This window comes from Mya arenaria, chromosome 14, assembly GCF_026914265.1.
Source record: "Mya arenaria isolate MELC-2E11 chromosome 14, ASM2691426v1".
NCBI lineage: Eukaryota > Metazoa > Mollusca > Bivalvia > Myida > Myidae > Mya > Mya arenaria.
The window spans coordinates 57306972-57330742 of NC_069135.1; the positions used below are offsets into that span (position 1 = coordinate 57306972).

Consider the following 23771-nt stretch of genomic DNA (forward strand, 5'->3'; position numbering starts at 1 on the left):
TACAAACAAACAAAACACCACAAACAGATCATATACACGAGTCAAAGCAAATAGTGTACTTTTTCTTCTTTTTTTATTGCAAAGCAAAATAAAAACTATCATGGGGGCGACACATTTTAGAATTCAGCAATACATTTACAGATAATTTTTACATGTATTGTTTGAACATGGCAAGCATTAACTATGTATGCAATCTATCATTAACAATATTCGCGATTTATTATTCTCAGCATCCCGATTTCTACAATACTTATTGCTTATCCGGAAGAGTCATTACTCTTCATTTGGAAGGATTTAATATTGCACCATGAGTTTCACCTAGGGGCGGGGCTATATTTTCTCCACATAATTTCAGACTCATTTAATCTGATATTGGGGCTGTTATGTGGGGGAAATATCGCCCTTTTACAAAGATTTTTCATATAATAGATTTTAATTGAACTCTTGTTGTTAAGTATTCGTCTACTTTGGTAACACAAAAAGTAACATGATGATAAAGCGTTAAAGGCAGACAAAATATTAAACTCAGTGTTTACATATATAATGAAAGGTAATGCATTGTGATTTTTAACAATGAAATGAAAAATAAACAGAACCCAACTATAAGAGAAGAAAATGCATAATTCTTGTCCACTTCTTATAAATTATTTTTCGGTATTTGAATGCTAAAATAAATAACTATAAAGCATGATTCATAAATCATGAAATGAAAACAAGATGAATTGAACTGCTTTTTGTGTATTTGTCTCATTTTATTATTTTTGTTTGCTTTTTTAAATGCAAACTTAAAAGGCATCAAAACACATTAACGGGTATTAAGGCGCAGATCAAAGCTTTGAAGAACCGCTTCAATTTCCATGACTTTTAAACACATAACTCGTACAATATAAGTTTGTATGGCACTTTAAACATGTTATTCTTAATTTACATATTTTATATAATTAAAACACAAAATATAATGTTTGAGAGATGAGATGTTTTAACATACCGAATAAGTAAGGGGATTTTTGAATTATTAACTCATTAGCATACATATAACATCAGTAGCTAGACATCTCCTGAAATGCTACCACAAAGTCACAAAATAATTGTAGTGTTAGCTTTCGTTTTGTTTTCTTTTATTTGTAGTAATGATACTAACTATGTCCACAACAAAAGCGTATTTACAATTATCAAAACGTATTTTTAGGTATACACGCTTGACGATTTCTTAAAGCTTTGTTTGGTAAATTATTTATCCTTATATCAGTTTGATATTTGTTATTCATTCGTGATTGACAATAACTTTGCAAGCAATTACACTTTGTTGTTTTTAACTTTGTTCCGTCTTAAAGAATAACGCAACATGCAACTTCGTCAGCACTTTCCGACGAGCGGTTCTTTATAAGCGGGGAAGATTCCTTCGACGGTTTTGATGCCGACGTCGTCGGGATCTGAAATTGGTAAATATTTTAAAATCAAATTGAGATATTTGGAAAATCATTGAAAAGGCCTAATATTCATAAATAAATAAAAATACATAAGTTGCATTAGTAAAGAACTCCTGCTCTGGTTTCATATGACCTGTAAAACTTTTAGTGATTTTAACCTAAAAATATAAAACATAAAATATTCAGATAAATCAGATTTTTGGTAAAGTTGAACCTTACCAAAAATCTAGCACAAGAAATGAGTTACTGCAGTTTAAAAATCAAAGTCAGAAAATTTCGAATTATTTAAAAGAAAAATAATTTCAATTTGATCGAAAAGTTTTGAGTACGAAAAACATGCCAAGAAAAGTATCCAAATAAAAAGTTGAAAAGAATCATGAAGTCTACATGCATATTTTGTATTACCCTCGAATCGTTCAAAACAACCAAAATCCTGCTCTGAACATGCTGTCTAGTTGAAAAAAAATGTTCAAGTTTCCGAAAGTATCTCAAAAGAAATTCTCAACACAGCGATTCGGTTCACTGACCAACACTATGTAGAGTTACAAGGGACTGTACTCCTGTCATATGACACCACCATTCGGAACTCCTCTGCCATTTTTTTTCCAAAAACAAACTAGGATGTATGCCGGTACATCAGTTGAAGTAGTTCGTATTTTTTTTAATTATATCGTTAATTAAACTTAGTGTTTTAGAGTTGTATAAATTGATCTAAGTTTAAATTGATTACCAGTGAAGTGTATTATTGCAAACATAATTAAGATTTCCAAGAGTAAAGAAATAAAGTTTAACTGTTAAATATAAAATCACTACGCGATCTACTTGCAGCGGACTAAAACGTACCTCTTTTTAAGAATGTAAACCGTCCAAATACATCCGAGGTTGTTTTTGAAAAAAATGGCCGAAAAGTCCGATTGATGACACCACATTTGTAACGCGTCGGCCATTTATACCAAAACAACCTCGGTTGTATATGGACGGTTTAAATACTCAGAAATAGGTATGTTTAAGTCCGCTGCAAGTAGATCGCGTAGTGATTTAATGCAGTAGTTAAACTTAATGACTTAACTCTTAGAAATCTTAATTATCTTTGCAATAATACACTTCACTGGCAATCAATTTGAACTTAGATCAACACATACAAGCTAAAACACTTCGTTTAATTAATGCTATAATTTAAAATTATACGAACTACTTCTACTGATGTACCGGCATACATCCGAGGTTGTTTTTGATAAAAATGGCCGAGGAGTCCTGAATGATGACACCAAAGCAGGAGAGCATTCCCATCAAATACTAGTATATAGATTTTTGATTGGTTGATGTAAACAATTTAAAATCATGCATTTAAACAATATAATACCAAAACGGCTCTTCTGTTATTTTCGTGTGTACCAATGCAATGGACTTTATTTTCATTACAATTAAATACTCAAAGAAATAGGTCAGATTTTGAAGAACTATATTTTTATGCCAATAACTAAAATAACCGTACGAAACAAAACACTTTAAAGCGAAGGGACATGCCAGTTAGACGAGAACATGTACAGAAATGTGTTCCTGCAGACCTGAATAAAGTTGACGTTGTCGAAATTCGTCTGGAATCCACTCTGAAAACTTTTCAGCGAAAATTTGTCATTTTCTTCCTCCTTCAGAGTCTGTTCGTAAAGCGGATTGCACGTGATATTCAGGTCCCGACGGGCGCTGGCATCAAACAGCACCTCGTCCTCCTTGTCGTCGTCGATCAGCAAGTCCATGGGGATCTGTATGGGTCCATCGCTCTCCAGAACCGTCGGATATAAAACTGGAAACGTAATTATACATAGAATAATGTGCTGGTTACACTGTTAAAATCCAACTGTACTGGAAACGTGATTAAAATACATGCAGACGTGGATAACACTACAAATATACGGCAAACGTGGTTTAAATACATGGAAACGTGGATAACACTATAAGTATACGGGAAACGTGGTTTAAATACATGGAAACGTGGATAAAACTACAATTGTACTGAAAACTTGGTTAAAATATATGGAAACCTGGATAACACTACAATTGTACTGTAAACGTGGTTAAAATACACGGAAACGTAAAAAACGCTACTATGGTACTTGAAATGTGGTTAAAATACATGGAAACGTGGATAAAACTAAAAATGTAATGTAAATGTTGTTAAAATACATGGAAACGTGGGTAAAACTAAAATTGTTCTGTAAACGTGGTTAAATTACATGGAAACGTGGATAAAACTACAATTGTATTGTAAATGTGGTTAAAATACATTTGTACTAGAGTTGTAAATGAGAAACAATTGTACCGAAAACGTGATAACAACACAATAGTTCTGGAAACGGGATATTAAAGTACATACAATTCTTTAGTTATTTCAGTTTAAACTGAGCTATAATGCCTTATTATGTCATCTTCGAAGGTCATTTATGTATTATTTTGGTTAAAAACAACACCATTCTACACACACAAAAATTGAAGTTGTAACAAAATACTTTGTAGTCACCATGCATCCATAATTGACATTATTTTGCATGTATTGGATCTCAAACACCATGGCTGGTATTCAATATTGGTCTTAATTGGATTTATGAGAGATGTAGCTAATCGGATTACTTGTTATCAATAACTGACCAATAGAATGAATGAAGTCAATGATGGATGGCCGTAAAATTAACTTAAGTTGAATATTGAATACCACGTACCCCAGGCCAATATTGAAAGCATTTTGACTAAATTAATATTAACCAATACCCTGATTGTTTCAGACGTTTTCAAATCAAAGCAAACCTCACCTTCTCGTATGGGTTAATTTTACAGCATAATCACAATAAATGCAACATTATAAAATATCCTTCACTTTACACGAAAACACATCTAAACCAGTCCAGTTGAAACCACTCATAGAGCTTCACAACTACGGAGCTTCGAATACAGTTTATGCCGGAAAAACAAATAAATCGGTGGTGAACACCTATTAACCAGGCACCTGTTATCTTAAGCCTGATGTTTCTCATTGAGATTTCCCCAAGAAACTTTTGACAGATACACTCTGCATTATTCAAAAGTAGCGATTTTTGCTTAAGAAATAATTACAAATTTTTGAATTAACGGTTTACGCATTCTTTCAAGTAATGTAATTTCGAGGGTTAGGGTAAATATTTTTTTTATTTTAAAAAACTCGCAGAGCAAGAAACAGATATTGTCAATGCATACCAAAGAGTATTACTTCAACAAGTACTTAAGCCATTATGATGCGACTAGAAGTTGAGTTCAATGTACCCTTAAACCCCCAGTCAACATCTGTTTCGTTAATTGTCCAATGCGGTATTAAAGGGGCTGAACACCAGATGATACAAAACCGAAAAATACATTAATTCAACAAAGCAAGCCTAGAATAATGAGGCCGAGACTAAATAAAAGAATATTTTATCTCTGTATCAGCTGAGTTTGTGTACCCGTTTAAAAACTTCCGCATAATGGTTTTCCAGTTTGTAGTGATTAAATTTAGTAAACAAAAGTCACGTGATGGGTACTTATAAATATTTTTAAATTAAATTGGATGTACGTGGTAGACAAAGCCTGCAAATTTAATGAAAAAAATACGCAAAAACTGCGAAAGATAGATGTATCGTTAGCGAAGTGATACATCAGTAAAGAGAGATTCAATGCGATACCATTGCTATGTTAGTTTTTGACAATGTTCTGTCTTTTTTCCAATTCTATCATCTGGTGTCTAGTTCCTTTAACCAAAACATTTTTAGTAAAGATATTACGATGTTTGTGCTGACTTTGTTGTTGTAATTGTGTGTCTCTTGCTAAGCCAAAACCGTGTGCTTCTAAATAATGGGCCGATTGTTCTGGAAGTTGTCAAAGTTTACAACCTAGTTAACTCATCGTTGTTAACTTTAAAGTCATTACTGCATTGTAAGTTTCAAGGATACATTTGTGATCTGCCGTACTTTTAACAAGATTTGACAAAAAATATTTCAGCTGTGCTTGTTTAATATAAACATGTTAACATATCTTCAACTAGTTCACGTTTAAAAGTTAACAACAATTTTGTTAATCACGTTGTTAACTTTAACAAAGTTCTGAACAATCAACCCATTGTTTGGCTAATGGTCAAGTTGTTTAAAAATTATAATGGCCTAACCGGCATAATTACATTGTACATTTTGAAAGTTTTTTCTTCAATGAATGCTACTTTTAAACAATCCATTTACATCATCCGAGACTACCCCCCCACTCCCTCAAACCCTGCTCTCTCCCTCGCCCTCTCAACCCTGGATTGCAATTATGAACATAATTGAGTTTAATTTGCATGGTAAAATCTTGTGAGATGAAGTAAACGACCATAGTGGACGCTTATGACCGATGACAAAGTCACAAATGACTTCACCGGTGATAGGGCTATTACAGATCGAAATGACCAATGTTTAAGTTTTTGAACGATGATGAAGTCAAAGGTGACGTAACTGGTGATCAACCTTTGACATAACTGTAAATGACCAACGTTTAAGTGTTTGAACGATGATGAGATCACAGATGACGTCACTGGTGATCAACCATTGACATATGTAAATGACCAACGTTTAAGTTTTTAAACGATGATGAGGTCACAGATGACGTCACTGGTGATCAACCTTTGACATATGTTAATGACCAACGTTTATGTTTTTGAACGATTATGAGGTCACAGATGACGCCAGTTGTGTTCAACCTTTGGCATATGTATGTGTATGACCAACGGTTAAGTCACAGATGACGTCATAGATGACGTCACTGTCGATCAGTCTTTGGCAATTCCTACTATTATTGTCTGCAGTAAAAAGCAACCAACCAACTAAACAATTTTTGAATTGAAATTCGAGTTTATACTTACAAGAGCCTGCTGTTGTTTGCCTTTGTAAATCTTTGATGGCCGAAAGTTCGCCCTCACAGTTATTGAGTTCCAGTTGAGAAAGGTCAAAAATAATGTCGTCCTCTTCCTCCTCCTAAAACAATTATGTATCTTTCTTTTTATTTATTTCAACTATTCAAAGCGCTTATGAAACAAAAACGTTTTTTAAAAGCACAATCCGTGTTAAATATATTACTGAAATGGTGTGCGATTTTGACAATAATTGGTGCTTCACGATGTATGCATTTATTCTGCTGATAATTGTATATATATATGTATTAAATATATGAATTTTATAAATGAAATTGTTTTGAAATTCCAGAAACCTCGGATCTACTTATTGTTTTTGAATTTAAAATAGAAAACAGCTGTTACATCAATGGCATTTATAGTCGATGGCATATTTTGTAAACAAGTTTCACTGGGAGGTAAATATTTAAATAAAAATTGCCACTTGATGATAACAAAGGATTATTGGTGCAGTGTGTTTTAAAACCAAAAAAATATCGGACTATTTGAGCTACGAAATTAGATTTATCGATACTTTAAATCAATATATTCAAACGGAATACACAAAAGAAAAAAAGAAGAAAAAAATAGTATATAGAGCATGAATTAAACACACAGCAATAAAATAAAATGATAAGGGTTATTGTTGATATTGTTTAAATCGTAAGTAGTATCAACCGGTAAATTGCAAAGTAGTCTATCTAAAATAGCATATATTAGATTAGTTGTGAATCAAGAGGCCCATGAGGGCCTACGCTATACTGGCATGTATTTCTGGTGTGTTTTTATCCCAAGAATTAACATACTCAGTGTGTGTATATCATGTGAAAAACGGCGTCATACATGCTACATGGCAAGGTAATACATTGCTACGAATGAAGACTTTAAACAAAGATAACTTCACTATTTTTCACTATTTCAAATGAAACATAGCGCAGTTTACGTCGCTTACGTAGCCCCGCTTTCGGTCTTCACCAGAGTTTGATTGAGAGTTAAGTTTCTTAAACACTTCGACAAACCTTTCCTCATACGATCGTATGACGGAGCGCTGTCAAAACATTATTTTGGAAACAGGTTTGTCGAAGTGTTTGATAAAAAATAATCACCTAGTGAAACTCTGTTAATAAAACGAAGGCGGGGCCCCTTAAGCGGCATAGACTGCCTTTGTTGCATTTAAAATGGTGTATTAAAAGAAAAGTTATTTTTGTTTTAAGTCTTCATTTTAAGCATAATGTTGCCTTCCGACGTAGCATATATAACGTAATTTATCACGTGGTTTAAACACACTGATACTGATAACATGCAATTTTATAATCAGTGAACCATATGTTTCACAAAGGGCAAAGGGATATAATCAAAACAATAATACACAGCTCTCTGTATAAGTTATCTCCCTCTTACTTTTATACTCATACAATTGAAAAGGCTACACCATTTCAAGGGCTGTTATACAGTCATGCATGGGCGGATCTGGCTGAATTAGGAAAGGATTTCTGAGCGTTCATGGAAATCTAACCACTGTATACAATCATAACTGAGGAAGGTATCGCGTTTACATACAATAGCTTATAGGGGACGCAAGGACAGACAAACATACGACAGACACAACGCCATAGCATTGGCTCTTCAGTCCTTTTAAAAATAACACTCTTTTCTAAAAGCACGGGAAAAACTGTATTCATTTCTAAAAGCAAGGGAGAAAACTGTACTCTTTTTCAAAAGCAAGGGAGAAAACTGAACTCTTCCATATACAAGGGAGAAAACTGTACTCTTCCAAATGCAAGGGAGAAAACTGTACTCTTTTTCAAAAGCAAGGGAGAAAACTGAACTCTTCCAGATGCAAGGGAGAAAACTGTTCTCTTTTTCAAAAGCAAGGGAGAAAACTGTACTCTTTTTCAAACGCAAGGGAGGAAAACAACTTCACTTTGTCACAACATGTTTTCTCTCTAAGTCGTTCAAGGAAGTGAATAAGAAAAAATATTTCTTCAACCACTTAATAGGTGTTGTCTTTGTATTTCTTAAAGCTGCACTCTCACAGATGGAACGTTTTGACAACTTATTTATTTTTTGTCTTGGAACGAGCCATTTTTTTTGCGAAAATCCATGGAAACTAGTTATATAAGACTGCTGACAAAAATTTGTTCGCAGATGTTTATATAAAAGTTCAAATATTGATGTTTTATGCATTTTTCTTAAACGGTTTAAGCCATAAAACATTAATTTTCGAACGGATATATGAAAATCTACGATCTGATTTTTTGTAAGCAATCCTATATCATTGATTTGCAGATAAATACGCAAAAATTTGCTCTTTCCAAGACAAAAAATAAAAAAGTTGCAAAAATGGCATATCTGTGAGAGTGCAGCTTTAACAGGCTATTTTGATCATTTCAAGGGCAATACTCCCGTAATGAATGGACGGATATGACTGGTTAAACAATGGGACCCAGCTCTCATGAATAACTAACCACTTTATAAGTTTGATTAAGATAAATAAAACTTCAGACATTATCGCGTTCTCAAGCAGTTGTTTACGGACGAGCAGACATACGGACGACCGCACCACGCCATGGCATAAGGCCATAAACTAATCCATCCTTTGGCCATTAGAGCTAAAAATTAACATGAAAGTGTGTTAAAGTGTCTATGAAAAAATGACCGATTCTATTTTCGGAATCATCATCTCGACATACCAATTTGAGAAATCGATCTGGCCCTGAAAGTTGTCCAATGTCATCTTCACCTTTCCGAGCCACATCCCCTTCTTGACTTGGGGCCACACCCGACTCCGTTTCCATGGATACCATTTCGGCGTCCCTAGCAACAGGGTCGTCGGTTTTGAGGCCGGAAACTTCTGCTTGGGCAAGCTCTTCAGAGAGTGGGAGATATCCATCGCCGATTTCTGAAAGATTTAGTTGATAAAAAGGCAACATGTTATAGAGTAATCATTTATGTAGGACTAAATTCATTTGCTAATATTAAATAACCAAGCTCTCTCCATTTCATATAATTATTTTATGGCAAAAAGCAACTAATTAAACAATATCAAATATTGAAATAGTCCGATTTTTGAAAATGAGTTTGTTGAAGTATTTCAAATCATGCTTAAAAATTATCAAATCAAAATCTAGCGGACTTCGGCGAACTTTTTAAAAAACAACATGTTCAAAATTATTACCGATAATATCTTGTTTCTCTTCATTTAGATCGATTTCCTCAAACTGTTCTTCGAATTCATCAAGAATAGCCCGCTCTTCCTTTTCCAGTGACGTCACATTATCGATGACATCATCAACGTTGCAATTTTCGACATCAGACACGTTTTGGACGCTTTCTGCTTGACTGATCTAAATCAAGTACGTATTAATTAATTATTTATTAAGAATTTAAATAGTTTAATTCAGACATTTATCAGAAGTGGCCTTCGTACCGTAGTTTGGTACTAGTTTTGGCGTCAAATGTGTTCAGGCTCACAAGAAGTGTCTAATAGAAAAGTTGTAATAAAATAGAAAATAATGGGAGAAAAAAGTTATTTGCTTAAAGCTGCACGCTCACAGTTTTACCGTTTCTACAACTACTTTTTGTCTTCGAATATGAAAAAGTTTGCGTAAATATTTGCTAACCAGTGGCGAAAGACTGCTGACAAAAGATCGCAGTTTTTCATATTTCCGTTCCAAATTTAATGTTTTGGCTTCAACTGTTACTAACGGTTTAAGAAAAGTGCATAAAACATCAATTTTGGGACGGAAGTATGAAAAGCTGCGAACTGATCTTTTGACGATAGTCGTTTACCACTGGTTTGCAGATATTTACGCAAAAAAATTGCTCGTTCCAAGACAAAAAAGTTGTCAAAACGTTCAATCTGTGAGAGTACAGCTTAAAAAAGTAGCAATATAAGGAATTTTGTATAACATTTTAAAGCTGCACTCTCATAGATTGACCGTTTTGATAACGTATGTTTCGTGTTTGACTTGGAATGAGCCAATTTCTGCGTAATTGTCAGGAAACCAGGATACAAGATTACTAACAAACAAACAAACGATCTCCTAATTGATGTTTTATGACTAACACTTTATGAAAGTGTTTGGCAGTTGTTTAAACAATTGAAATCTGTTTTATTGTGAACTATGTTATGATTGAATTGAAGACATGGATACCAAAATCAGCTGATTCTGGTACAAAAGAAACATAACGAACGACCGAAAGCTTATTCAATGAAAGGCCTCCAGCCTAAAACCATAAAAACATGAATATAATCAAAACTGTCAATCTGTGAGAGTGCAGCTTTAAAAGCCTAGTTTAAGTCCCACGCCCACCCCCCCCCCCCCAAAAAAAAACAAAAAACAGCAACAACAAGAACAAAAAACAACAACAACAAAACTTGTATTTGTACACATCCAGTAACCTGCTGTGCAGTTTTCGATGTTTTATTATAAAAAATGGACCCTAAATTGCACTGAGCCAATAAACAAATACACAGGAAATTGGCCCCTACTGTGACAACAGTGAAATTAACAGGAGATGCACAGCAGGGGATTATCATGCCATGCATTCCTTAAACTATGCCTTTAAGATCATTATTCAACTATGTTCAATCCCTCTAACATGTTTTAATAGTGTCTACTTTACCAAATAACAGACTCAAGAGTTTGAAAAGTAATATCACTATCAGGCCATCTCGGGGCTGCAATATTTCGATTGACTTATTTGGCTGTTTAAAAGAAAACTGCAATCGAATTTGACTTACCGCGTTTGGGCATGTCAGTAGCGCCGCTCATTTCTTTAAGGATATTACAAGTGACAAGGTTTTGGTCCGAAATTGAAATTTTTGCCAGGATTTGATTTTAAATGACTTAAATCTATCATTTCAGACCAATCACTGAGTCAAATTCCTGTTGCTCAAACCGGTCCTTTGTTGAAAACTTTTAATTTTGAAAGTAAACAACCAATCAATTCCAAGTACCGTATCAGAGCAGGAGATTAACCCTTCGTCTGTTTCCGATTCATCTGCAGCAGCAACGTCATCTGTGCTGACGTCATCAGAAGCATCGTCGTCAATGATGTCATCATGGTCGTTGTCATTCACTTGACCATTTGCAGTGGTGACGTCATAGGAAGTGTCGTCAATGACGTCATCGAACATACCAGAATCGTGACTGTGCGTTCGTGATAGCTCACCTTTCTTTATTCTGTCGACTATAAAATAAACTGTTTTAGATTTTAGGATATGTTTTTTTGTCATTATCAAACTATGTTAGAAAATTGAGGGGGTACGGCTCATTAAAAGAATCAGAATTTCTAGCATGGTTAAAATTTTTTGAACTACTTATCTGAGGTGAGAGAAACTTATATTCTAGCACACCGGATAGGCATTTCCGGTTATTTTAGCACATGCCAGATGAGTCACGCGCTGTGACGTAATATTTTTTATTTCTTTTATATATACTTTATGTTAGCATAACTATAAGATTTCAATAGATAAGTTCCATTAAGTTAACATTAACTTGACACGTAATAGCTCAAAATAACACTTAAAAGACGTGATATTGAAAGAATTTCTTGACGTATGCAGTGAATAAAAATTACTGCGCGTCATGACGTCAGTTAACATCATCGCATGCGCTGCTACGTGAAATGCACTATTTAAAAATGCGTTTTTATTTTATTTTCTACATAATATTCTCACAAAAAAGTAATTTAAAATATGCTAGGAAAAATATCAAGCATGTGTGTCCGGTCTGGATGGAGAAATCCTAATCGAACATTAAATTAAAGCGACTGTACCCCAGATTGGCACCAAAAAAGTTTTTTTTCTGTAACGAATCTCAGGACAGTTATCTAATAGAAGTGTTACGCTTTGATATCATAATTGTAAAAAAGTACCAAAATGTAAAAAAAAAATGTGTCGGAGACCGGGTTCGAACTTGTGTCGCCAAAATTGCAATCAAGCGTCGTATCCACTGAGCTACGACGGCTTACTCTAATCAGCCCCTTTAACTTTTTTAATCCTTCAATCTAAGAATGCTGAAATAAAAACAATTTAACTACTGACCATTCGGGTTGTCAATGGAGTCGTTGTCTGATGGCATGTCCACTTCACAACCGCTGTCCAGCCTGGCCTTGACCGCTGACTGGATGGAAAGAAGAGTTGTTAGTTTTGAATGAGTAGTTGGCCTAAATTTTTAGATGGCCGTCCATCTAGATAGTTATAAAATTGTATTTTAGGAGTAACATACGAACACTTTTTTTTGTAATCAATCGTTATTAAACAAGGAGCGTAACCGATTTTTACCAAGTTTTCACTGCTGTTGTACAGCGAATCCTTGTCCGATTCCTTGTCGCCATGTTTCCGGCCGGAAGTGACGTCATAAACGAACACAGGATCTTCTAGATCTACACATGTCACGAGAGGGTACTTTCGCTTTGGGGCAACATCTGCAATATACCGCGTGACGAAAAAAAGGTTTCATATGATAATTATGTAAATAATTCTTAATGTGCTGTAAAAGTGATAGTTTTACAATTATGGCAACTCGAAAATGAGTTTACAACTCTCTTTTTAAATTAAAGAAACAAACAACGTCATATTTAAATAAAAACGTATTGTCGATTTATATTTAAGAATAAATAAGTCTTATGGGGTCCTAATAAATGTTTTGAAACCAAAAGCAATAAACTGAATTAGGAAATAAACAAAAACAAATAGAGCGAACAGCAAACTCCAACGTGATCTTAAAAAAATAATCTCCATTATCTATGATCTGGAGATCCAAAAAATCCGCCAAAAAAAATCATGCATAGATTCAGTGTGGATTTTCTGGATTAAATTCTCTACGGACGCACATTTTAACACCATTGGCTCGAACTCGAAGGGACCAGCGAAAATACCTCGAGCCTCGGGAAATTCGAGCCAAGCGGGGAATGCTAACATTCAGTAGAATGAAATCGGTCTTTAAAGCTGCACTCTCACAGATTGAAGGTTTTGACAACTTTATATTTTTCGTCGTGGAACGAGCCTTTTTTGCAAAAATTCATGGAAAGCAGTGTAATATGACTGCTGACAAAAATTGGATCGCAGATTTTTATATTTAAGTTCAAACATTAATGTTTTGTGCATAGTTCTTAAACCGTTAGCAACGGTTTAAGCCATAAACATTGATTTTCGATCGGAAATATGCAAATTTGCGATCTGATTTTTTTGTCAGCAGTCTTATGTCATTGGTGTGCAGATATTTACTCAAACATTTGCTCTTTCCAAGAAAAAAATAAAAAACGGTAAAAACGGTAAATCTGTGAGAGTGCAGCTTTAATATCCAGTTCGAGCAAACGGGGAAATCGAGCCAAGCGAGTTCGAGCCAAATGGGTTTGCCTGTTGTTCGTTACGAACTCAAACCGGTAAAAAAATATATGCGGAACTAAATGGGCTTTCTTAAGTTTTATACAGTTAAACAATCGTAATATTTGAATAGGGTGGGAATTCACATAGAAGAGTCTGTATTATTCAAAATTAATTCATTGCAAGTATTGCAAGTTTCCTTTAAATTTCATTTCAGACTAGATCTTATTCCTTCGGGCCATTCATACTAATATTTCTTCTTATGAATAACATGGGTTCAGTATTATCGCACGGGGGCTTGTGCAAGTCTGGAAAGTTTGTAAAGCGCGCGTAACTGCGTTTGTGACCCAGACATGAATTACATACTTGAACAAAAACAATGCATTTTAGTGAAACTGCGTGGTATTTAATTGCATTCTGAACTCCTCGGCCATTTTTATCGAAAAGAACGTTTCGATAAAATAGCCGAGGAGCTCCAAACTATCATCGTACTGTCGCGTTTTCATCATCGTACTATCGCGTTTTCATCATCGTACTAGCGCGTTTTCACCAACGTACTATCGCGTTTTCATCATCGTACTGTCGTGTAAAGTACAATGATGAAAACACGACAGTAAGATGGTGAAAACACGACAGTACGATGATGAAACGCGACAGTACGATGATAAATACGCGATAGTACGATGATGAAAACACGACAGTATGATGATAAAAACGCGATAGTACGATAGTAGGATGGTGAAAACGCGATAGTACGATGATGAAAACACGACAGTAAGATGATGAAAACGAAATAGTACGATGATGAAAAACGAGACAGTACGATAGTACGATGATGAAAACGCGAAATCACGATATAACGACGGTGAAAACTCGATAGTACGATAGTGAAAACACGATAGTTTATCGCATTATCATCATCGTACTGTCGTATTATCGCGTTTTCGTTAATGTACTGTCGCGTTTTCACCATCGTACTGTCGCGTTTTCACCATCGTAGTTTCGTGATTTCGCGTTTTCATCATCGTACTATCGAGTATCGCGTTTCAGATCAACACATTCACAGGCGATGGCCCTAACGGCATTCTGTAATTTTCTGAGTTGTCTGGTGCTTAAACATATTTTTTGCCACAAACTTATTGTCTTTAGCGCGCAGAAATCGAAGAACTTTTCTACCTCTTAAACTATTGCATGAGTCGATTGTAACCATGCCGTCCGCAGGTCCGGGAAATAGCGGGGGCTTTGACTTTCGGTCCAGCCAATCCCGGGTAACATTCCCGCCTTGTGTCGACAAACTGTTTGTAAAATCCCTGCCAAATACCCCCGCACCCCGGGGACATTATAGGTTATAGTCTATTAGGCCAATTTCCCGCTATTTCAGCGCGAAAAAAACCCACCGCATTTCCCGGCATGCGGGGCCACCCGGACGGTTAAAAAAAGGCCGAGTTTCCCCGCTATCCCCCGGACCTCGGGGGGGGGGGGGGGTGGGGTCGTGACTACAGCTGACTGGTGCATAGCTGTACTGTCAAAAATATTTTGAGGTCTAAAAAACATGGTTATTGGTACCAAATATTAAAGGATTTTATAGGAGTACTTGAAATTCGAGAACATGATACGCGGTACGCAAAAACTCAAACTTAGAAATTATTCGGTACGCATATATATCATTGAATTTCTTAGTTCCCAGCTTCATGAACTAGACTCACCTTTGATGTACTCGAAGTCGGGCATAAAGGATGTTACCACGAATTGAGGGTCAGTCTTATAGTCGGCAGTGACCTTCGACTTCTTTTTTCCCTGGCCTGAAATAAAATTAAATATACATAACATGTTTTATCTTTAACACGAATTTCAAACCATGCCAAACACAAATAAACGAAATGTACTTTATACATTTACAGGCGAACAGCGTTGGCTCGACCTCGCTTGACTCGATTTCCTCGTTAGTTCGAACTGGATGTAAAGGGCGGATTTCTTTTTTAAGAATGAAAGCATTCCCGCTTGGCTCGAATTTTTTCGAGGCTCGAGATATTTTTGCCGGTCCCTTTGAGTTCGAGCCAACGGGGTTTTATTGGTCCGTAATTCTTGATATATCTGTATAACTGGATATGTGGCCTCAGTTTTCGAAAAAAAACTTAATTAATCTATAACTAACTGAACTCTTTATACCACATAACGGCTCATTATCGAACATTTTAACTGTTTTAAAATCATATTCTCTCATATATTATAGTGATATATTGTTTTACAAAAAATGGAAGAAAATTTGTTTTAGATCAAGAAAAAGGCACAAAATATGAGTTGATGCATTGTTTATGCATTATCAAGTTAAACTCATTTCACTTCAATGATCAAAACATAAAAGACATTTGATTTATGTACATATAAAATATTAGCTATATTGTTGAGCTTGGAGTTAGTGGCCACGTAGCCATTAATTGCAATTTCTTTTTATAATAAAGCTTAATTTTGTTTTAGATGTACCGAAATCATATGTTTTTGTGGTATTAATCATTTCAGTCAAATTAATTCAACATAAAAAACATTAAAATAAAGAGATATAATGTTTGCATCTACCAATGGTGTGTGCCTTTAAGTAATTACTCATTTGTGTAACAGTTCATTTTTTTGCATATTTATTCGCATTGTAACGGAGATTAACGCACACAATTTTGTTTAAAGATTCATTCTTACTCCCAAATAAGATTTACCACAATTAGTAATATTGGTTTAATATTTTATAAAGGATGAATAAATGTGGAAAACAATGGTTCTTATGAAGGATACCGAGTTTAGTTTGAAAAAAAAAAACATCAGCATATAATACGATATTTCTACCTTATGAGACTAAAGTAGACACAGTAAATCTTTTAGCACTCACCAATCGTTTACTATTTTTGCGCTTTCTGCTATTACATACACAGTTACAATCTTGTTATCAGTAACTAATATTTTCCATCAACGCATTATTTAGTAAGTAGTTAAAGGTTTATCACTCAAAATTTATGTTTGTTATACAAGAGGAAATGCAATATTCTCGAGGAGGAAACATGTAAGACTCGTTCTCGCAGAAACGAGCAAGGGGACCATAGGGACCTATGTCACTGTGTAGCCGAGACCTGGCCCTAGGTGATGGCACATGTGAATACCCTAGGATTTTAGGCAGGCTATGCGGGATAGGGACATGAACTCGATCCCCAATGCCAATTTGGCCCATATTCAGACACTGTTATGGTGCGGATGCCTTAAAAACGAGCAAGGGGACCAATGACACTGTATCCAAGGGTTACCTGGTGGTGTGATACATTCGGGGAAACTGTTAATACTACGAGGATTTTAGTCTAGCCCCGTCCTTAGCCCAACATTGTGCATATATGGGCAATATAAGCCCTACCGACCCCTACCATACATGTAAGACTCGTTCTCGCAGAAACGAGCAAGGGGACCATATGGACCTATGTCACTGTGTAGCCGATACCTGGCCCTAGGTGATGGCATATGTGAATACCCTAGGATTTTAGGCAGGCTATGCGGGATAGGGACAAACTGACCCGAAAATGCTACCGAGGGGACATAACGATCAGTGTAGGGATGAACTAGGCCACGAGGCTTACTTTATGATCAATATATATCGCTGGAGCTGTTGTACTGAATAGCCGAAAATAGAGCTCGAAAAAATCGAACTTTGCTGCTGCAAGAGCCATTTTTGGGACGGACTGACCCGATTATTCGACTTAGGGGTCCTTAACGGACAGTGAAGTGATAAACTAGGTTCAGGGCCTATAATGTGAACTATAGATAATAATAACACGTTTTCATGGCTCATGTTCTAGGAATTGACACGTTTGCTTAAAATTATCATGGCTATTGCCACTATGCTAGAGTGTTCGGCATTTGGAATCTCTTCAACCTCAAATATACCATTGTATTCGGAAAAGTCTGGTTTGAGCACATTAACACATTAACACGTGAGCATTGCCTTATGCCTCAATAGGCTGGCTATATGATGGCTCATGTTCGAGGCAATCACGAGTTTATGTTCAATTACCATGAATATTGCCAGAGTGGTAGGAATTTGGAATCACTTCAACCTCACATAGGCCATTGATCTGGGAAAACTCTGGTCGGAGCATATTGAACGAACACATGAACATTTCTTTATACATCGCTAAGGTGTTTGAGCACACAACATGAAAACCCCGTGTCAATAGAAAAAAAACGTTATTTTGGTAAATGAAATGTAAATTATTTGTAAACGTACTTAGAAAGTATACATAACTGCATCCCATGCAAATGCAGTGATCTATTCTGCTTGTTAATGGAGGACACTGCATTGGAGATTGATTAACACCGGGTTGCAGACATCAGGTTTAAAGCTGCCCTCTCACAGATTTACCGTTTTTCCATTTTTTTTATTTTTTGTCTTGGAATTGGAAAATATTGCGTAGATATCTGCTAACCAATGATTAAAGACTGCTGACAAAAAATCAGATCGCAGATCTTCATATTTTTATTCCAAATTTAATGTTTTATGGCTTAAACCGTTCCTAACGGTTTAAGAAAAATGCATAAAACATCAATTATGGGACGGTAATATGTAAAGCTGCGATCTGATCTTTTGTCAGCAGTCTTTTATCATTGGTTTGCAGATATTTACGCAAAAAAAATCTCGTTTCAAGACAAAAAAATAAAAAAAAGTTGTCAAAACGTTCAATCTGTGAGAGTGCAGCTTTAAAGCTTAGCTTCAGATTTGAAATTGAGGGTGTTTCTAGCACAGTTTCGAATTTAAATTGCCCTATATAAGAATCAGGCGTAACATATTACCTGTTTAACAAAAACAATAGCTTTATATTTTTTAAAGACAGATATTGCCGAAATTTTATCTCAATGCCTTATAGACAGAAATTTGCAATCCCCGATTCGCACCTTACGATCAACAATCGAATGATCAACAAACGATTGACTGCTATCGAACATCCGTATTAACGGAGGGTACACAGGGCTAACATTTTGGACCGTATAAGAGGTGCAGGAGAGAAAACAGTGATTCTCCTGAAAGGATACCGAGTTTAATAGTAGATCACATTAAATATTTTAGCACACACCAATCATTTATCCTTTTGCGTTTTCAAAACACTGTTACAATATTGTTATCAGTAAATAATATTTCCATAAATGCATTATTTAGTAAGTAGTTGAAGGTGTATCACTCAAAAATAATGTTTGTTATACATGTGTTTTTATTAATTTCACTTTAAAGTGTCTACAAATGGAGGTTGCACCTTCATTTTTCAAACATGGCATGTGAATAAAGTGGGAGTAATTGGAAAGCGTAATAACTCCGTGGCAATTTTTCAATTTGCAATTCTTTATCCCCCCACCCCCAACTTTGACCTTACGACTGATCCGATCAAACACGTGATCGATGGCATAGGGGTTGATTTTTCTATTTCCATGACTTAATTACTAGTTCTCAGAAGTAAGAATGGCTTTTTTTTTGTCGTAGCCACGACTTGGTAATCTCTAAGTCGCGGCCAAGACGTACAAAGTTGTGGGAACGAGTAAGTAAATCGTGGAATTATGACACGAGATTACTAAATCGTGGGATCGGGATAGAAAGCCGTAGCCATGACACACTAAGTTGTTGAAACGAGATAAATATATAGTTCACAAATGTCACATCTATGCCATAAAAGTTTGATAAGAAAATGAAGGAATGTCCTTTATATCGTTGCATGTTAGTTGCTATAATGACTTATAACGGACTGAAATTGTTTCGTATAGGGTATAATGTTTATGTCATCTGTCATTTTACCTTTCATCTGAAAAACTTCTTTTGCATTTATATTAACAAAATATGCTAATTGCATACGCCAAATTATCGAGGGTGATTTAATGTTTATGTTATTTGCTCTTTTACTATTTTTGTGACAAAAATATTTTACATTTGTATTTACAGAATATGCTTTTTGTAAATTCTGACGTATACGCCCAATTGAGGCCGCGAAATGTTGATCGGAAGGAACGTCATCCTGGTGCACGCGAACGGAATTCTAACAAGCGCCAACGTTTGCAAGACAAACGTAAAATACCACCAGAGAATGCTCCGAGGTCACGGGCAACAGAACCTCAGTTTCACCCAACTTACAGTCATGACTCAGCAGTGAAGGATTTCGGTCGACATGAGACCTGCTCTGAGCAGAACGAACAACAGAAAGTGACGTCATATTATCAGGAACTCTCAACTATTGAGGCTATCCGAAAAAGTATTGATAAAACCTCACGCGCAAAGTCTGCACCATCAGCTAATATTCCAAACTGGATGCTTAATTTAGACATAAATCTTGATGTTTCTTCAGTTGATATAATTCCACCATATGATGACGGTGTAACGTTAAAATCTCGGGCGTCCGAGACATTTTCCGAGCGCGCCTCTTTAACATCTGTTAAAAATAATTCAGAAGACAATATCGACAACTTAAGTGATTCTAAAAAAGATTATCTAGAGGCAGTCCCAAACGAAAACATACACCAAGAAAAGGCTAAAAGCGTTCCAATCCCCGATAACAAAAAAAGAGAAGTTTACGCTGACACCTCAGTTTGGCCAAAACAGAACAAGAGTGCTCGCCCCTTATCAAATACGTTCAGAATAGCGACACCATTTTCCGCTGGGTGGACAAACACGGAAGATACAGGTATATTGTTTTCTTATTAAAATACAGACCCGATGTTAAAACACGTATATCAAGTGCAATATATTCCGTAATTTAAGATTCGGTTGCCGGAATTCACAATACCTTATACACAGTATACCTTCATGCTACTAAGAGAATTAAACAATATTTACAAAAATTAATAATAAGTTCGTTTTGTACAGAAGCTTGCTTCTATCTCCAAGACAAAATTACACGACAGAAGAGTTAGTATTGTGTAAATCATTACTTATGGCAGGCTTGCAGAAGATATGCTAGAACGAGGGAGGTCTCTATCCAGTAATCAGGGTTTTATAAAAGAAATGGCTTAACTGTATATTAGATATGACCCATATCATACACATATATGTATTTTTAACTCAAATACTCTGTAAATCTTGTCCCATAGCAGACACGCTGAGGCTTGTATAAAGTATTTGTCAGACCTGACCCATATTACGTACGTCAATAAGTACTTGATCTTATATGTGACCTCGTTCCGGACAGTTCCACCCGACTCGACTATCTATCAAACTTGTTTCAAAGGAGTTTGCTTATCTTTGATCATCAACTTGGTTTGTAAATTCCAAATATTAACACTAAATTTCTAACAACGAATATTCATTATTTATACCAGACATGACTTATATTGAAACCAGACTTATGCTTCATATACCCATCATTTCAGAAGTATTTGTTGTAGATTATTACCTTCAAGTATATATGAATACACGATACAGTACAAGTATTAAAAGAAATATGTTGCATTTTTAATACAAAAATGGGAATTTAATTCACTAGTGCTCACTATTTTAATGAATTTATTAAATATTTGATTCTGTAGTCTAGAGTTTTTGACATCAAACCATATTTATATTGTCGACAGACTTTGTGCAACAATATATAAAACTATTTATTATTGTAGGTATATACTTACAATGTTTAACCACAACTAAGAACGCGCTTGCGCTTTTGTCATTAAAGTTGTCAATCTCGTATACAATAGATTTCCTTATATTCACAAACTGGGTATTGAAATGTTTGTATTTTTATCAATGTTATCAATTATTCAAACTGAATAAACTGACTTCCATCAAACAGCTTTTCAATATTTATCTTTCATTGTTATTAAAACAAACACTTTTGTGAGCTATCAGCAGCAAACTATTGACGTTTCAAAAGTTTGCCATGTTTGTATTTAGCAAAAGTGTTATCACCAGTTTTTAATTAATTTCGCTCCATTAGAATATCGTGGCAGCGAACGCCAAAAGTATTACAATATGGCTGACGATAAATACAAAATTATCGACTTGTATTTGAAAAGACTAGGGCCAACAGTTTCTGTTAAAGGGATTTCGAGTGAACATATTGTGGATTAAATTTTAAAACATTTGCTACTTATGTACATGCATGAGTAAAACTTAATTTTATTAATGAAACGTGCTGACATTCTTCAAAGAAAATGCTTATTACGTTTTGCTTTTTAAAAAAGGATTACGCAAATGGCTCAATTTGCATTGAATGTTATGAATAGATGAGACTTCTGACAACGATGTGCATATGTTAATTTTTTTGTTATAAACGTTTAAAACTTGTGTGTTTTTATTTTATGTTATTGTGGTTTTTGAACATCATGGATGAATACGATTTGCTGTTCAGTAAGAAATGTTGATAACAATTTTCCTTGATTTTTAAAATAAAAATGGTAATATAATCATCAAAACAATTGTTTTAAAATTTATTTGCTCGTTTTCACTTTCTGTTATAATTAAATTAATTCGTTTACCTTTTTATTCTTGAATGATTCTTATCTTATTAATCATTCAAGTAAGGTAATTCATTTACGTCTTTATTTCTACAATGATTTTCTACTTATATAATTAATATATCAATTTATGTATTCATTAACCTCTTTATTTCTTCATTAACGTTCTTTTTATCTTATGCGAGGACAAACGATAAAAGTCAATGCTGTAGATTAATCAAATAACTCAAAACAAGACAGAAATACATCAACATTTAAACAAATGTTTTAGCGCATATACTCATCCATACTAATTATGTAGCAGAAAACATATGTAATACAACAACAATTAATTCAATGTCGCAAATATGTGTTTAAATATTGAGCTTCATTCAGACGCTTGAAATTATATTTGTCTACAAAAAATCATTGAGTTGGTTTACCTTTCTTGGCATGCGTTGTTACCAAGGCGATTAAAGATGGTGTCGATGCAACAGAGTGGAATAATAGTATATGACAAGTCCATTTAATTACATGTTCCTACCAATTTAATACACCTGCTATGATATAGATTAACTTTTTAAGGTCCGCGTCGTTACCAAGGCGATAAGAAGGTGATGTCTATGCAACAAGGTGGAATCAGGAGTACCCGTATGTAGCTATTTTAAGATGATTAACATATTTAAACAAGACAGAGCCTCATTCGTGTACCAAAATCATACCATATTATAACATTATTCTGATTTGATACGGTTTACAATTGAAATATCACGAATTTGCAAATAGAGCCCGGTGGACATAAATGGGAAATTTTGATTCCTGGTTATCCCATATTAATTAGGTATCATTTGAAAAGGCTTAATGTGTAGATGAAGAAAATTTAAATAATGAGCCGATGGACATATTATACAAACGCTGTTAGGTCCCGAAACATTGAAAAATCTCTCAATGCACTTCCGATTTCTGTTAAAAAATACATCTGCATTAGCTATATATGCAATATATGTTATTGAACGAGAATATCATGTTTCATTACTCCTGTAACAGCTCTAGTTCAGTGTTTCAATTTTAAATTTGAGTTTTGATTATTTTATTGTTTGGGCATTTTTAATGTCATGTAATGTATTGTTTCTTTATTTATTTCAGCTATGCAGCCGAAATCTAAGAAATATATTAACCAGATGTTAACTTTCCACCATATGAAACACCATGAAAAGAAAATAAGGCTGGCAAAACGTAAGCAAACCAATTGTAAAAAAGTGAAAATGCTCAGTGGCGAACATACTGTATTGTAGCAACATAAATAAAATGATAATTACTACTGCCTCTGCAGACGAGCAGAATCAAGAACCATTATATTAAGTTCGTTAACTCAAATCATGATTAATATATATGACAACGGCAATTACAATAACAGTTTAGTGTTCGAAATTAGCATTTGTTCTATTGAATGGATGTATTTATACAAGAGGAAATTGGGTAAATCAGCAATTAGCCGTTATTGATTTTACTCAGCTAAATTGGAAGATTTAAACAGAGTCATGATAAGTTAAACTAGAATCTTAAACTTGGTTAAAGGCTTGTAAAATATATTTACCGAAATAAATAGGTCAAACTACATAATAATTAACTTTAACTATTACTT

The 23771-nt window shown here is 34.8% G+C and overlaps 2 protein-coding genes across 2 annotated transcripts in view; both read right to left on the bottom strand.

Moving 5' to 3' along the window:
- LOC128217328 (uncharacterized) overlaps positions 1 to 23771 on the bottom strand; it is a 123173-nt gene that overhangs the window by 58907 nt on the left and 40495 nt on the right. The gene's annotated exons all lie outside the window — the stretch shown is intronic.
- Positions 544 to 17856, bottom strand: LOC128216287 (germ cell nuclear acidic protein-like). The gene is made up of 10 exons (XM_052922853.1): positions 17739 to 17856; positions 15397 to 15492; positions 12647 to 12789; positions 12407 to 12485; positions 11318 to 11550; positions 9533 to 9701; positions 9048 to 9256; positions 6328 to 6439; positions 2999 to 3234; positions 544 to 1433 (listed from the first exon to the last, which is right to left on the bottom strand). Exons 1-10 carry the CDS (start codon positions 17854 to 17856, stop codon positions 1329 to 1331), a joined length of 1500 nt encoding a protein of 499 aa, XP_052778813.1. The 3' UTR covers positions 544 to 1328.

What these genes read in the sequence shown, in the direction of transcription:
- LOC128216287 (XM_052922853.1), bottom strand. Translation starts at nt 17,856, where the DNA reads ATGTATAAAGAAATGTTCATGTGTTCGTTCAATATGCTCCGACCAGAG. An exon ending in ACAACAGCAGTGAAAACTTG is followed by an intron (nt 12,486 to 12,646) that starts GTAAAAATCGGT and finishes CTTTCCATCCAG; the next exon opens with TCAGCGGTCAAGGCCAGGCT. An exon ending in GCAAACAACAGCAGGCTCTT is followed by an intron (nt 3,235 to 6,327) that starts GTAAGTATAAAC and finishes TTACGTTTCCAG; the next exon opens with TTTTATATCCGACGGTTCTG.